The 15,517-nt window shown below is 56.3% G+C and overlaps 4 protein-coding genes across 4 annotated transcripts; 3 read left to right on the top strand and 1 right to left on the bottom strand.

Moving 5' to 3' along the window:
- The first annotated feature begins 91 nt into the window (after positions 1–91).
- TIMM8A (translocase of inner mitochondrial membrane 8A) lies at positions 92–1,357 on the top strand. The gene is made up of 2 exons (XM_084534578.1): positions 92–272; positions 526–1,357. Exons 1-2 carry the CDS (start codon positions 150–152, stop codon positions 685–687), a joined length of 285 nt encoding a protein of 94 aa, XP_084390704.1. The 5' UTR covers positions 92–149; the 3' UTR covers positions 688–1,357.
- Positions 1,358–2,234: 877 nt separating this feature from the next.
- Positions 2,235–5,967, bottom strand: LOC311443913 (magnesium transporter NIPA2-like). The gene is made up of 5 exons (XM_084534576.1): positions 5,753–5,967; positions 5,199–5,255; positions 4,371–4,461; positions 4,078–4,238; positions 2,235–3,584 (listed from the first exon to the last, which is right to left on the bottom strand). Exons 1-5 carry the CDS (start codon positions 5,898–5,900, stop codon positions 2,953–2,955), a joined length of 1,089 nt encoding a protein of 362 aa, XP_084390702.1. The 5' UTR covers positions 5,901–5,967; the 3' UTR covers positions 2,235–2,952.
- Positions 5,938–10,984, top strand: TAF7L (TATA-box binding protein associated factor 7 like). Its single transcript, XM_084534577.1, has 11 exons — positions 5,938–6,076; positions 6,305–6,383; positions 6,508–6,641; positions 7,016–7,142; positions 7,367–7,425; positions 8,434–8,506; positions 8,902–9,018; positions 9,376–9,564; positions 9,650–9,762; positions 10,033–10,092; positions 10,635–10,984. The coding sequence occupies exons 1-11, from the start codon at positions 6,011–6,013 to the stop codon at positions 10,677–10,679; spliced, it is 1,062 nt and encodes a 353-aa protein (XP_084390703.1). The 5' UTR covers positions 5,938–6,010; the 3' UTR covers positions 10,680–10,984.
- Positions 10,985–11,594: 610 nt separating this feature from the next.
- On the top strand, positions 11,595–15,279 carry LOC311443872 (aryl-hydrocarbon-interacting protein-like 1; the record flags this gene model as incomplete). Its single annotated transcript, XM_084534446.1, has 7 exons — positions 11,595–11,690; positions 12,399–12,578; positions 12,743–12,931; positions 13,009–13,185; positions 13,294–13,435; positions 13,773–14,341; positions 15,208–15,279. 7 exons carry the CDS (start codon positions 11,595–11,597, stop codon positions 15,277–15,279), a joined length of 1,425 nt encoding a protein of 474 aa, XP_084390572.1.
- Between the last annotated feature and the right edge of the window lie 238 nt (positions 15,280–15,517).

Raw genomic sequence — 15,517 nt, 5'->3', positions numbered from 1 at the left:
CGCCTCCCTCCCTGCCGCCCCGCCATAAGATGGCGGCGGGGCCTGCGCAGTGCTCGCGGAAGGGGCCGGGGCTGGGGGAGGAAGGGGAGGAAGGGAAAGGAAGGGGCGGGGCGGGGCGGGCGGCGGCGGCACCACGCGAAGGTCGCGGCATGGAGGCGCCGGGAGGCGGCGGGCTGGGGGGGGCCGACCCGCAGCTGCAGCGCTTCATCGAGGTGGAGACGCAGAAGCAGCGCTTCCAGCAGCTGGTGCACCAGATGACCGAGCTGTGCTGGGTACGGCGCGGGGCGGCGGGGACGAGGAGGAGGATGAAGGGGGTGAAGGGGGTGAAGGGGATGAAGGGGGTGAAGGGGATGAAGGGGGTGAAGGGGATGAAGGGGGTGAAGGGGATGAAGGGGGTGAAGGGGATGAAGGGGGTGAAGGGGATGAAGGGGAATGGGGGGGGTCCCGTCGAGCACGGGGGATGCCCCCGGGGTCGCGGTGCCCCCCGAGAACCAAGGGCGGCCCCCGCTCCGCTCCGCTCTGCAGGAGAAGTGCATGGACAAGCCGGGGCCGAAGCTGGACAGCCGTGCCGAGACGTGCTTCGTCAACTGCGTGGAGCGCTTCATCGACACCAGCCAGTTCATCCTCAACCGGCTGGAGCAGACGCAGAAGTCCAAGTCGGCCTTCTCGGAGAGCCTGTCCGACTGAGCGCCGCCCGCCGCGCCCCGTGCGGCTCCACGCTGCGAGCCGGCCGTCCCCAACGAGCCCAGGTCACCTCTGGGGGGTTTAGGAGATCGTCTTGGGAAAGGTGCAGCCGGATGAGAGCCCGTCACAGGTACGCACGCTGCTCCTCCGCACGGCGTCGTGCTGCTCCCGTCCCTGGCCGCCGGGAAGGATCCTCGCACCGGGACGCGGATGCAGCGCACGAGGTCCGGGCGGTGGGGACGCCTAGAAGGAGGGGTGGCGATGCTCACCCCAGTGCTGCTCCCAGCGCTGAGGGGAACCTTACCGCAGGGCGAGGCGAGCCCGCGACCGCTGCCTTAAACGGTGCTGCACCCGCGTTGGTGGCGCAGGACTCAGCTTCCTCGCTAGGTGCTAACGAGCCTCGCGCTTCCCATGGCCGCGCGCTGCGACTGGAAGGAGAGCAGCAGGACTGCACCAGCACGGACACCCCCAGCCCGGAGAGCTTCCTGGGTGTAGGCAATACCCCGGGCAGCGACACTACTGGAAAACATTTCAAGGCTTCTGCAGGGTAAAGTCCTTCATGCGGCCGAGTGGCAAAGTTTCAAATTGCAGCACAGCTCTCTCAAAACTGACTTGCTCCGTTCACTGCTTTCCCCTAGACGATGTAATAAATGTTAACTGGGTCAATTTTTAATATGAGGTTCTCCTTTGTTCAGATCGCTGGGAAATGAAAATCTGGCCGCTTTGTTCCTTCCCAGTGATTCTATTTACTGCAAAATCAGAAGGGAAGGGGGAGTAGTTATCTTCTGACTAGACAGCCTGCTGTGAATTCTGATTTGTAGCTCAGTGAATTTGGTTCCATGAATCAAACCTCATGTTTGAGGCCTTTGTTCCTCTTCCCCAAACGGCAACGACACCTGCTTTCCTGAATGGGACTAGTTTCTTCAGAGAGACTAAAATTGCAGAGTAAATGTAGCCAGCTACTTTATAACCAGCTGCACCCTTATCTGTGATCACTGGAGGGAGGCCTGTGGCCATGTCTTATGGACTTTTGCCCTTAGGAAACGGTGTGGAGCTTTTAACTGGAAAAACAACAAACCGCTACTAATCCACCCCCTGAAACACAGTGTAGCATTTCAGCAATAGGGCATGGCTCTGGGAAGCACGGAGTGACCCACCTTATGAACCTGTGGTGGCTTGGAGCCCTATAGAAAAACCTGGTGAATTGGTTCTGCACACAACAATGCTGTGGGTGGTTGGACGGGATGTGTGGGGTGCCTAACACAGGTGTCTTGGAGCCAGCAGCCTTCCTGGAAATAAGTTCAGGACATGAAATAGAGCTACGTGTATACAAACCTGTGTAAGCGAGGGTGCAGCTATCTAGCAGTCTTTCAGAAGTTTACCTCAATAGCTAAAGACCGTTAGGTCACTCCTGTTCTCACCACGAGCCATTCCCCCTCCTGTCCCTGCCTTGCATTTCTCTTGGGAACCCACGCTGTTCTTGCAGTGCTGCAATCCTTCATACCTCTCAGTGCTGGCCCAGCTCTCAGTACAAACATACCAATAGCAGCTCGGTAACAAATAATCTGTTTTTAATACTGTAAGCAGGTGCTTCATCAACCTGCACAACAGACATTGCACAAAGAGGTTGCTCCCCCTGTGAGCGCCACAGCAGCACATGGCAGCACCGTTGAAGTTTTCCAGTTTTGGCTGTATTCTGTTCTTGGATGTGAATCTGTAAATAAATTCTAGCAGAGTGAGCAGAACGAGTACTTTTACGGAGGATTTTTTGAATTAGTACTCTGGCTACCTCACCTTTGGAGAGAAGACAGCTGTCTGGCCCTATGTAATCTTAGCACCATGTTAGATTACTTTGTAACTGTTAATCTTCTAAGTATTCTTTAAAAAAAATGCTCAGAGGCCTCCCCTATCATGTGGCCTTTGCATTCAGTAAGGGTCAGCACTGTGCTAGTGCCGCAGACCTCTGCACAATCAAAGCCTGTGCCCTGACCAGGGCGGATTGATTCTTCGTATAAAAGAGCAGGTAAGAGGCACTAGATCCTGACAGTGGGGCTGTTCCCAGAGCTTGTGTCTGTAGCTGCAGGAGGCTGCTGTCCCCATCAGCCTCCCAGCAGCGAGAAGTCACTGATCATGTGCCCCAGGCAGGTAGAAGGTCACTGCTGACTCCCACAAGCACAATAACTAGCAGCATCTGATGCAGCGAGTTCACCCTTGCCCAGAGGAGCTGCTCGCTGGTGGGAGCAGAAAGCCAGCACTTCAGGGGCTTCCTCACATGCTTTCACCTTCCTCCTCTTCCTCTTCTGCACTCTGAGAGTCTTTGTCCTCGGAGGGCAGAAGAGGCTGGTGCTGGCAGGACTGATGCCTGTCTGTGCTCCTCCATGACGTGCGCAAGTCTGCCCTGCCTTGCTGCAGGAAGAGGGGCAGGAGGTCGGGGGTGAAGGGCACGTCCCTGAAGGCGTGCAGGAGGAAGATGCCGGACACGATGGTGAGGAAGCCGCTGATGGTGCCGATGATGTTGTCTAGCACCATGTGCTGCCACTCCTTGAAGAGGATGGCAGAACAAGTCATGACCGCTGTGGTGAACAGCACGTAGTAAATGGGTGTGACCACGGACGTGTTGAAGATGTCCAGGGCTTTGTTCAGGTAGTTGATCTGGACGCTGATGCAGAGCACCAGGCACACCAGGAGCACCCAGCCCAGCGGTTCTTTCAGGACTGGCTTCCCAGCAAACAGTTCTTTCAGGGCAATCCCCAAGCCTTTGACACAGGATACAGAAAGCGAGCCGATGGCGGAGCAGACCAAGACATAAACCAGGACGTTGCTCCGTCCGTAACGGGGTCCAGCCACAAAGATAAGCAGAAGGGAGCTCACCAGGACACACACAGCAAACACAATAAATCCTTTGGAGAAAGAAGAATTAAGGGCTCTGTCAGAATGGAGAACAGTAGCACCAGTGACAGACGTAACTAAACAGCAAGTAGGGACGGAGGACAGGCAGGCAACTGCCCTGTCGGTCCCTCTTTTTAGCTGTAGGGACCTGGGCTGGGAAGCAGAGGGGGTCTCCAGCCTGAGAAAAGCTGCCAACACAAGCAGTTCTCTACAGTGCTGATCAGCACTGTCCCACAAGTCTGCCTGTCAGAGGGATACAGATGTCTGTGGCACAACCAGGGTCTATAGTATTGGAGGTGGGGCCTGATACCCACAAAGAAGAGGGGACAGAGCTCTGCAGGAGGGCAGCAGAAAGGTTGGGAAGCACTAGCTGAACTCAGCAGGTTGTGGTGGGATAAGGAAGAAAGAACTGCTTCAGAGGAGTTCAGTCCTATCCAAGCTGTATCCTACCTTCTACTGTCATTTCCAAGCCTGAAGTTGGCAGAGCCCCTTTTATTTAAGTACCTGGATCTTTCAGCTTCTCTGCCATTGACTCCAGGCTGGAAACCTCTTCTTCCTGGGGAGCATGGATTACCATCACCGTGGAGCCCAGAATACTTAGGAGGCAGCCAATCTTGCCGTGAACATTCAGCTGCTCATTCAGGAAGGTGGAAGAGAGAACTGCACTGGAAAATAATAATAAAAAAAATATATATGAGCCAAGATATGGAGTATCTGAGGGATGGGACAGAGGAAAGCAGAGCAACTGCTTCCACCATTTAGGGTGGAAGATAAGGTATATTTCTGAGGCTGCTTACCTAACAAGGACACTTAGAGCACCCAGCGGAGTTACCAGCGTTGCAGGGGCAAAGGCATAGGCAGCAAAATTTGCTGCTTCTCCAACTCCCACTGCAAGAGAAACTCTGACAGGTAAGCATCAAAGCGAGGAGCAATTCAGCACAACACTAGCTTGAGTGCAGTGAGACGAGAGCCTTGATCACCACCTAAGTGTCCCATGTTTCTCTGAGGTATGTTGTGCAACCAGGAGAGGACAGTGTCAGCAAGAAGAAGCAGAAGCCTTTCCTTCTTGGAAAGAGAAGGCTTGTGGTTACACGTGGTTATCCTTAGTCCTACGTGGCTATCTAGTTAAGCAGCAACAACATAAAAATATTTATGTTTTCTTAAAGCCAAGAGGAGTTTAGACATATTTCTAAGTTAATCTTTTCTCCTAGAACAGGCTTTACAGCTTTTTACAGGGTAAATTGAGTGCAATCACTTACTAATGTCACATTTGAAAAGTGTACAGTAGAACCTCTGAAAGTGCTGTACACCCTCCCTGCTGGACACGGCGTTATCTGACTGTGGTGTCCGGGCAGGCCATTTCAGAAGCGCTTAACCCAACCCAGTCAGACCAGTTCCTCAATTCCTACATGGCAGAGGAGCCTGGCGAAGCACGAAACTTCAGAATATTGCAGAGTTGCGATTAGATCAGCAACATCCCCAGAGACAAAAATCCAGCCGTTAAACAACAACCATCACCATAATAAAGCGTGAAAGCAACTGGAAACGATGACAAACACATTGTGAAGCGACAAACACATCCTGAAGCATCCTGCTGCAGTTTGGGAGCAGCTACATGTACTTACTGCACAGCAGCCCTGCCCACCACAGCCACTCTCGCAGGTACGCGTGTCCTCCTTGCCCTGGGGGAGAAAGTAATGGGAAAATTCAGGTGAAACCACATAAAAAGGTTCAGTTACGCTGCCAGAAATGCCTCTGAGAAGCGGGTGGGAGCTGCCTGGTAGGCTTTAAGCGTGAGGCTCCCTGGGTCCTGCTGGCCTTGTTGCAAGCTGGCCTGCCCCAGACGTGGCATGACAGCAGGAACAGGTTCGTGTACCAAAGACCTTATCCCTGCTTCTCGGCAGCTCCAGGAAACACGCGAGCAGGCACAGAAACACCGCTTTTTACCGCTTTTTGCCACTTTTTGGCTGGGAGAAATTCCACTTTTTGAGCCAAAAACCACACCTTGGAAAAAACGTGCTGTGCTCTCACCCCTTGACCCAGAACCGACCAAAACCATCCCGGGTTTGCCTCGGACGACCCCAAACCGAGCGGGCCGGGCCCGGCGACCCCCGAGGGCTCCCCCCGGGTCTCTCCCCCCGTTCCCCCCGGGTCTCCCCCCGCTCCCTGCCGCCGGTACCTGCCCTGGCTTGGCCGCGGCGGCCCAGGCGGAGCAGCCCCTTCTTCTTCAGCACGAAGCTGCCTCCGATGAAGGCGCTGGAGGCCAGGGCGAGCCCCAGCCCCAGGTAGAAGCCGGGCCGGCCGCCCGCCGCCTCCCCCCCCCCCATGGCGGCCCGGCAGCGGGCGGAACGCAGCGGCGGGGCCGCGGGGAGCGGGGAGCCGGCGGCGGCTGCACCGGGCCGGCCCCTTCCGTACGGCCCCGGGCCGGGCAGCGAGGATGAGCAAGAGCAAGGACGACGCCCCCCACGAGCTGGAGAGCCAGTTCGTGCTCAGGCTGCCGCCGGTGGGGGCTCGGGGGTCGGGAGAAGGGGTTTGGGGGGGCCGGTGGGGGGAGCAGGAGGGGTGGCCGCCACCCTGTGCAGCCCCGCTCCCTTCAGGAGTGCTCCGTGCAGGGTGCTCGGAGGGCGGGTTGCAGGTTGAGAGGGGTTTTCGAAGAGGGTTTTCCACCCCGGGGTGATGTTGGGGTGTGAAGCTGGGGTGGGCCTGTTGTGACCGTGTCCCCCCTCCCCAGGAGTACGTCTCCACCGTGCGCAGAGCGGTGCAGTCCGGGAGCGTCAACCTGAAGGACAGGCTGACCATCGAGCTGCACGGTGAGCGTGCACCCCTAAAACCCTGCTGATTGTCCACAGGACTCGTGTGTGGCCTGCTTTGGCTGTTTGGCAGCAGCCGGGCAGGCTCCTCTGCAGCACTGACCTGCCCCGTCTCTTCCCGCAGCCGATGGGCGCCATGGGATCGTCCGCGTTGACCGGGTGCCGCTGGCAGCCAAGCTGGTGGATCTGCCCTGCATCATCGAAAGCTTAAAAACCATCGATAAGAAGACCTTCTATAAGACAGCAGATATCTGCCAGGTATGGGCTGTTCTTCTTGCCTGCCCCAGCAGCTCCTTTGCTCGCCCCCCCTCTCCAGGAAAACCCTCGTACGCTTTGGCAGCCTGGCACCTGGTATAACGCGGCCAATTTCTGTGTTGTGATATCGGCAGCTTAAATTTCCCTACTTCTGCTTGGTGGTTGGAAATCCCTCTTTTGAAGCATAGAATTTGATGTGTGTTTAGATACAAACTGAGCTGGGTGTCAGACATCATATTTCTGATACCCCATACCTGTGAATCCCTCTGGCTAACTGCATGCAGTAGGCGGTCACTGTCCATTTACCAGAAAAGCTTTCACAGCCTCTTGTTCTTGCATTGCAATAAGCAACCTTTGTGACTATGTGGGGATTTCAGATGCTCGTTTGCACCGTGGATGGTGATCTCTACCCCCCTTTGGAAGAGCAAACTGTGAGCACTGACCCCAAGGCAAACAAGAAAAAAGACAAGGACAGAGAGAAGAAATTCATCTGGAACCATGGCAGTGAGTAGAGGCTCTGCCAGTCCCCTCCATCCCACCACCCCAGTGTCCCCACAGCTGTGCAGGGCACTCACCGCTGCCGTGTCCTGGCTGTGTTGTTGCTCTGCTTTTAGTGCTCTCTGTGTTACTGCAGGGAACTTCTCCCCCTTGGCAGGTTGGGCTTGGCAGACCCAGCTCCCCCATTAGGCCATCTGCCTGACACATGCAATCTGTTTCCTCTGTCACAGTTACTCTTCCCCTGAAAAATGTACGAAAGAGACGATTCCGGAAGACAGCTAAGAAGAAGGTGAGTTGTTTCTCCCTCACACTGTGGAGATGCAGTAACAAAAGAGACGTTAGAGCTGTAACTATCGGTCCTGAAAACAGAGCATCTTAACAAAGCTTTACATGTTTCTTTGCCAGAGGTGGGGGAGAAGGGAGGCTAGTAGCTTTAAACACTTCCACGAGAGCTTCTTCCATGTTTTTCAAAATGGTGGGAACGTGATCTATACTGAGAACTGCTGGACTCTGTTCTTGTGGTTGCTTTGTTGTAGCACATCTCTTCCTGCTCACAGAGACGAAAGGGTCATGTGGAAATGAGACCACTCGTTCCTGCTTTCCCAGCTGAAATCTCTCTATGCATGGCCCGCTCACATCCCCAACAAGCAACACTACAAATAGAATAACTGTTATTTCAGCTGGGGGAGTGACAACAGATGGAGCTCAGAGGCTCTGTCTCTGTGGAAATGCTTAAGCCAGGAAAGGTGTTGGGGAGATGCAGCACCCACCGTGAGGCGGGGAGGATCTGTTCTTCTCTGCTTTGCAGTTTCTGAGAACACGGTGGAGTGATATTTTGCATGACATTTGGGAGACAAATTATTTCAAACGGTCTCATAGCCCACAGGAGAGATTAGATGTCACTGCCTTAAGATCCATGGCTAATTTAAAAGTGAAAAATGAAACCTCCTTTTGCGTGAGATGGGAAAGATTTCAATTGACCATCCATCAGTGAATGACACCTTGAGCGCTTTCAGTACACAGAAAGAAAGTCCTATTTCATGAGCACTATTGATGGGTGCCAGAGTGGTAGAAAAGCGAGAGCATAGAAACCACCAGGGAGCTCTGTGCAGAAAAAGACAGATCGCTTTCTGGAGGTGCATAAATTACTTTTTGGGCGGAGCGTGAGCAAAGACCAAGCAGAAAGAATAAGAGAAGAGATGCTTGAGACAGGGCTCTATGCAGAGGTTGAGGATGGGAGCTCACCCGTGCAAGTCATCTAACAGGTTGTCTGTTCTCTTTCCCCTCTCTGTCCCAGTACATTGAGTCTCCTGATGTGGAGAAAGAGGTGAAGCGTCTCCTGAGCACAGATGCTGAAGCTGTCAGTGTCCGTATCCTTTTAAGAGAAAAAAAAAAAAAAAAAAGCTCAAATTGGGAACGAGGCAGTATGCATGATCTGGGGGTTGTGGAGAGGAGAGGTGAGCTCAGCTGCACGTGGGGGTGTGAGAGGTTGGGAGATAAGCAAGTGAGAGACACTAAAGTTTTAGAGCTTTATCTTTGCCTTCTTCAAAGCTTATTGTTTCTTCATGGTAAACAGGAATGTAAGTAACAGTAAAGGGCTGGTCTTCAAAAAAGGGGTGTGGGGTGGTTTGTTGTTGATATCCATACCTGCAAGGCTGTACCTATCAGAGGGGGCAGTGATCTCCTGCAGTTTTTACCTTTCTGTCGTTGTACTGCACCTTTCATGCTCCTCTTTTTCCCTTGACTCATCTGTTCCTACTGTCAGGCTGGGAAGTCATTGCTGAAGATGAAACAAAAGAAGTAGACAACCATGGTTCACTCACGAGCCTGGACATCTCCTCCCCAGGGATGTCGGGACATAAGCAAGGCCACGGATCCTCGGGTACGGTGGGGAAGGTTTTTTCCTTCTTTCTAGCTCCTGAGTAATCAGGTGGGCCTGTTCTCTGCGGGGTAAGCCGTAACCAGAGATTCCCCAAATGGAGGCTGAACAGCGTTGGCTTGGGTGTAAATAGGGGCCAGTGTGTCACAGTGCTGAAACGGGAACCCGTTTGCCATAGCAAAAGATCCCAGCTGCAAAGAAGATACTGCACATGGTGCAGCAAGTTGGGGTGGCAGTGTCTGAAGGAGAGAGGGCAGTGTTGAGACAGGCACCCTGTATTCACAGGTCCCTCGCTGGTGGGCACAGGGTGCTGGGTGGTTCATCACATGTGGTTTTTCTCTTCCCTTTTGCACCCTTCAGAACATGACGAGCTGCGGGAGATATTTAATGACATCAGCAGCAGCAGTGAGGATGAAGATGAGCGGGATCATCACGATGATGAAGACCTGAACATTATGGACACCGAGGAGGACTTGGAGAGGCAGCTGCAGGACAAGCTGAATGAGTCTGATGGGCAGCAGCAGGAGAATGAGGGGTCCAACCAGATAGGTGAATTGGGTGGCAGAATGCTGCAAAATCACAGGGGTAAAAACCTCTGCTGCTGCTGTAGGTCTCAGCTCACTCTCTCTTCCAGTCATGGGGATCCAGAAACAGATCGACAACCTGAAGAGTAAACTCCAGGAGACCCAGGACAGGAGGAAGCGCCAGGAAGATCTTATCATGAAAGTCGAGAATCTAGCCCTCAAGGTGAGAGCTCTTCTAGTCTTGTGCTTAGAACTGGCTTGCCATTAGATCCAGCAGATTCAGCTGCTGCCCTGGAAAATCCACGTCTTTGCATGCTGGGTTAAAAATAAATTTGGTGTGACCATACTCTCCAGCATTTCCCTGTGGAGGTGAAACTGCAGAAGATAAGAGTCAGTGCAGTTCGGAGTTTGCTGCACCATTTGACATACTGTACTGGCAGCTATTAACTGAGAATGTACTGGTAATTGTTGTCTGGTGTGTTTGTCTCTGCAGACCCGACTCCAAGCTGTGCTGGATGAATTCAAGCAGCAGGAGGAGCGAGAGAAGCAGCAGGTGAGTAAGCTTCCACAGTGGAGGACAAAGGACTGGGGCACAAGGCTTAGTTGTTAAAGACAGTTCTAGGGCTGGCCTCTGACAAAGTTCTGAATATTGTACCGTGCCACCTGCTTCAAAGCCCAGTGTTACAGGTCAGGTGTGAGCTGTACCTCATCCCTGTCGGGGGTAAAACGTGACATGAAAAACCACTGGCACCCACATATAAGAAGGGTAGCAGCTATGGGTTCTTGGCAGATTTTCCTGGGCAGCTCTGTGGAGTTTCAGCCAGGTACCAGGGCAGGAAGTTCCCACTCCCAGATTCCCTCTGTTGCTTCACAGTGAGGGCAGTGCTCAGTTCTGCCCCAGAGGTGGCTGCAAGGCAGCTGTTTGCCAGTCTAGCTCTTGAAAGCAGGCCCACATTGCCCTGGCACAGCTCCCTGCAGTGTGTAGGCAAAGCAGCCACTAGTGTAGGTGGAAGATCCGCAGAAACTCAGAAGTGCTTGGGCTTGAAATGCAGTCCCAGCTGTGCCTTACTGTGACACCTTACTCCTTCTTCCCAGATGACGTCTCTGCAGGAGCAGCTGGAGTCCCTCATGGAGAAGTGAGAAGCGGGCCCAGCCTGAGCAGCAGGTCTTTGTGCATAATAGCAGGGCTGGAAGTGTTCATCCCCATGCTGACGTTTGAGAAAAGAATTAGACTGCACCTGTGAGAGCAATGAAAACACTGAGATTTACTGTAAATATTTGGGACCACTCTCCCTGAGGGAATTGGTTCTCTCTGGGCCAGCTCTCTGCATCTCATTGAGTCTTGGACTTGATGGGCTGTGGCCTGGTGGGAACTTGTCCCTGTGTTTGGGAAATGCTTGTGTCTGCAAACCAGGCTCAATAAAGTACCCTCTTCTGTTTCCTCCGTGTATTGTTCTGTCTGTTCTCCATGTTCTGTTTCCAGCCCTTTTCTGTTCCTTCACGTTCTCCAGGGGACAGGGTAGCGCTGCCTCTTGTCAACTCATGCCAGTGTAACTGGGCTCCTTCCGCTGAAATGCTCCTGGCATGGCTGGGTCAAAGGGATATTGCGTGAGAAGGGGACCCCGCACGCTCCCAGGCTGCGGAAGGAACGAGGCTCTCCTGATTAGGGAGCTTCTTTAATTCCTCACAGGCTAGGCAGGCAAATCTCAGATTAACCTGGAAGGGTGGGAAGAGGATTAGAAAGGCAGTTCCAGTCAGCAGCTGGCAGAACACAACAGAAAGGCATCACAGGCTTCAGCAGGGGTGTGCCACAGGGGGAACCTGTCTCAGAACCTGAGGAGCAGAAGAAGGGGAAAGGCCTTCCAAGTGCTGCCACGGCTTGGGGGCACCTGGCATGGAAGGCAAAAGGTGAGCAGCAGCCCTGGGAGATGATATGTGCGTCCATATAGTCCAGAGAGGTAGATGTCCTGAGGACAACACCGAGCTGAGGAAAGGCTGGAGTACGTGCTTGTGTATGAGCGCATGACCTGCTCCTGAGGGCTGGCAGGAGCAGCCATGGAGGAAACGTACCTGCTGAACGTGGAAGGGGTCAAAAAGAAGATCCTGCATGGAGGCCAAGGGGAGCTGCCGAAATTCCAGGATGGGAGCAAGGTAAATTGTGGTGGTAGCTACCCCAGAACCCCGAGAGAGAGGGGAATGGGTCTGCCACCTCCCTCCCTGCCCATTACCTGAGGATTAGGTTCTCTGCTCGTGAGCCGTGCTCCAGGCTACAGGGAGATCCCATCCCCAGCAGATCCCTCGTGAGGTGGGTGCAGGTGGGGCTGCTTTGGGCACAGGCAGCCACATTGCCTGCTGCATTCACCTGACGTCAGTGCTGTTCCCTGCCTCTTCCCTCTGCTCTTCAAGGCACAGTGGAGCTCAGCAGCTGTGCTGAGTTGCTGGAAATCCTCCTCCCTTTCCCAACGTGTCAAACATGAGTGGAGGTGCCAATGGGGAGCACCGTGGGGTTTCTGGGGTCCCCAGACCACAGCTATGGACAGATTGGTGTGGGTACCACGAGGCCCTCACATGGGAGTGCTCTCTGTCCTGGGCTATAAAGGGGTTTTCAAAGAGAGCAGCCAGATATAGCAGCGATGGGCGTTAAGACGCTCCGCCATCTGCTTTCTGTCTAAGATGAGCTGGCAGGAGGCACAGTCTCCCTGCTGCAGATGGAGAGCTGCCAACCCAGCCCGCACCTTGCTGGGAGCGGGCTCATCCCCACGTCCTGGCCCTGTGGCAAAGGGGGTTTGGGGTTGGCGAGAGGACTGAGGGCTCTGACCACACGTTCCTGCCCTGGACACTGCTCTTTCTCCGGGGCAGATCACCTTCCACTTCCAGACGCTGAAGGACAACTTTGAGCGGACGGTGATCGATGACAGCCGGGAGGCCGGCATCCCCATGGAGATCATCGTGGGCAAGATGTTCAAGATGGAGATCTGGGAGACGCTGCTCAGCTCCATGAGGGCCGGGGAGGTGGCGGAGTTCTGGTGCGACGCCATTGTGAGTGAGGGGCTTTGCGGGCCCCACGTGCAAGCGCAGGGGTGCGGGACGAGCTGCTGGCTGTCCCCTTCGTGGTGTCACACAGCCGTGGCACCCCGGGGGCTGCCCCAGAGGAGGGGGTGCAGGCTGGCCCCACATGGCTGAGCAGGGCGCTCCCCTTGCAGCACACTGGCATGTACGCCCTGGTGTCCAAGGGCATGCGGAGGATCGCAGAGGGCCGGGACCCCCTGGAAGGGCAGAAGCACCGCTGCGGCATGGGCAACATGTTCGACTACCACAGCACGGGCTACGATGACCTGGACGAGCTGCAGCGGACGCCACAGCCCCTCATCTTCATCATGGAGCTGTTCCGGGTAAGGGGGGATGGCGGGGACGGCTGATGGCCTGGGGAGGGCCGGGACAGCCGGCTCAGGACCCACTGCCCATGCAGGTGGAGGAGCCCTCGGCGTACAAGCGCGACACCTGGGCCATGAGCAAGGAGGAGAAGCTGGCTGCCGTGCCCGTGCTGCACAGCGAGGGCAACCGCCTCGTGCTCCGCAAGGAGTTTCGGCAGGCGGCGGAGAAGTACCAGGAGGCCGTCATCTGCCTCAGGAACCTGCAGGCTAAGGTGAGAGGAGCCTGGCCACCTCCTGCCGTCCCTGCTGGGGTTCCTCCATGGGCGCTGGGTGCCCTGAAGGGGCAACCGCAGCCGTGATCCCCCCACTCTGTGGGGCAGGAGAAGCCGTGGGAGGAGGGCTGGCTGAAGCTGGAGAGCCTGGTCACACCGCTGGTGCTCAACTACTGCCAGTGCCAGCTGGAGCTGGGCGAGTACTACGAGGTGCTGGAGCACACGACCGAGCTCCTCCAGAAGCACAAAGGTACCGTGCCCTGCCTCCCACACACACACTGGGCACCCTGCCCTCCACAGTGCTGCTCGTCCCACGTCCCTGTGTCACCGTCACCCGGATCCCCCTGCCCACCCGTGTCCCAGCTGCCCCTGCCTATAGCATTGCTCACATCCCTGGTTTCCCCCTGCCCACGATGGCACCTGCACCCTGTGTCCCCTGGTCCCCCATCCCACAGCGGCACCCACCCCATGTCCCTCGAGTCCCTTGCCCACCGCAGTACCACATACCCAGCCCCCTGTACCTGATGGTACCCGCTGGGCTCTGGCTGCAGCTGCAGCACCCCGGTGGGGGTTGTCCTCTCCCACAGACAACGCCAAGGCGTATTTCAAGCGGGCCAAGGCCCACGCTGCCGTGTGGAACGAGCGGGAGGCGCGGGAGGACTTTCTGCGCGTGGCCCACCTCGACCCCGCCATGGCGGCCGCCGTGAAGAAGGAGCTGAAGCAGCTGGGGGAGAGGATGAGGAAGAAGCACGTGGAGGATCGCAAGCGCTACCAGGGGCTCTTCCAGCAGCCCCAGGGGCCCAGGGCCGGCAAAGGGGCTGCGGAGGGCAGCGGGGGGCAGGAGGAGGTCGGGGTCCTGGAGACACGGGGAGGGGAGCAGGACATAGGAGTGGGGCCATCAGGGGCTGATGAAGGAGAGCAAGGGAACCACACGGACAGGCATGAAGAAGAAGGACCAGGAGGAGACACGGCCCCGGGGGAGCCTGCGGAGGTGAGGGATGGAATGGGGCAGGGAGAGGAAGAAAACCTGGGCACCTGCAGGGCAGAGCCAGGGAGCTGTGGGGCAGGGAGGGGGACAGGAGAGGAAGACAAGGAGACAGTGGAGGAGGAAGAGGAGGAGGAGGAAGGCAAGGGGACAGTGGAAGAGGAGGAGGAGGTGGTGGTGCGGAAGGAAGAAGGGGAGAAAGAGGCAGTGGAAGAGAAGGTGGTGGTGGTGGAGGAGGAAGAAGGGGAGAAAGGGACAGTGGAAAAGAAGGTAGTTGTGGTGGAGGAGGAAGAGAAAGAGGTGGTTGTGGAGGAGGAAGAAGAAGGGGAGAAAGGGACAGTGGAAGGGAAGGAAGAAGGGGAGAATGAGACAATGGAGGAGGAAGAAGAAAAAGTAGAAGAGGAGGAGGAAGAAGAGGAGGAGGAAGTGGAAGAGGAAGAGAACCCAGCAGCAGAGCTGGAAAAGCTCTCTGTGGGGCATCAGGGGGCAGCAGAGGAAGCAGGGCTGGTACAAGGGCTGGAGCAGGGAGCTGGTGGGGCAGAGCAAATTGGTGCAGGAAGCATGGCTGGGGACGAGCCAGGCAGAGCTCCAGAGCTGGGGCCCACATTTCTGGACCAGGGAACATCCCAGGAGGAGCAGGGACAGGGGAGCTGTGGGGGGCACCGAGCAGGCAGAGACGGCTCCCCCCCAGCCATCACTGCTGGGGAAGTGCTTTACGCTGGGCCCTCGGGGGCAGACCAGGAGCTGGCAGGGGGGGCAGAAGTGCCTCCCTGCCCCACACCAGCTGGGGAAGGGGCTGGGGCAGCCCTGGGGCAGTGCAGAGAGAGCAGGGAGCTCAGGGCCACCACACTGGGGCACGGGCAGCCCTGAGCAGGGCTAGATGGGGGACAGGATGCAGGGCTGCCCGTGTGGGGGCACAGCCTGGTGGGCAGAGGGGCTGCAGTGCCCTCAGGACAAGCCCCAGGGCCCCAGCTCCCAGCAGCTGGGGCCTGGGCAGTGACACGGAAACGTTGCTGTCCTTGCCCTGCCGCCACCAGGCCTGGCAGCCCCGCTGTGCAGTGCTCCTGCTGCCTCCCCTGCCTCGCCTCACCGGCTCCAGCGGCTCCTAGCCGGGCCATGCTGAGATCTGCTGGCTGAGAAATAAAAGCTCTTCCCTGGCACCATGTGCTGGATCCGTTCCTGGACGTGCCTGGCATCCCTGATCGCAGCCTGCAGCTCCTGCCCTGCCCTGGAGCCCACAGCACTGGGATGGGGACGCGGTGTTGGCCCTGCCCTTGGGACGGGGAGGCACAGGGGCTGGATTTCCCCTTTCAGGTGTCACAGCTTTGGGCTGAGAGCTGCCCCAGC

The sequence above is a fragment of the Aythya ferina genome, assembly GCF_964211825.1.
Source record: "Aythya ferina genome assembly, chromosome: 13".
Taxonomy (NCBI): domain Eukaryota; kingdom Metazoa; phylum Chordata; class Aves; order Anseriformes; family Anatidae; genus Aythya; species Aythya ferina.
This window is presented reverse-complemented; position numbering and strand designations above follow the sequence as displayed.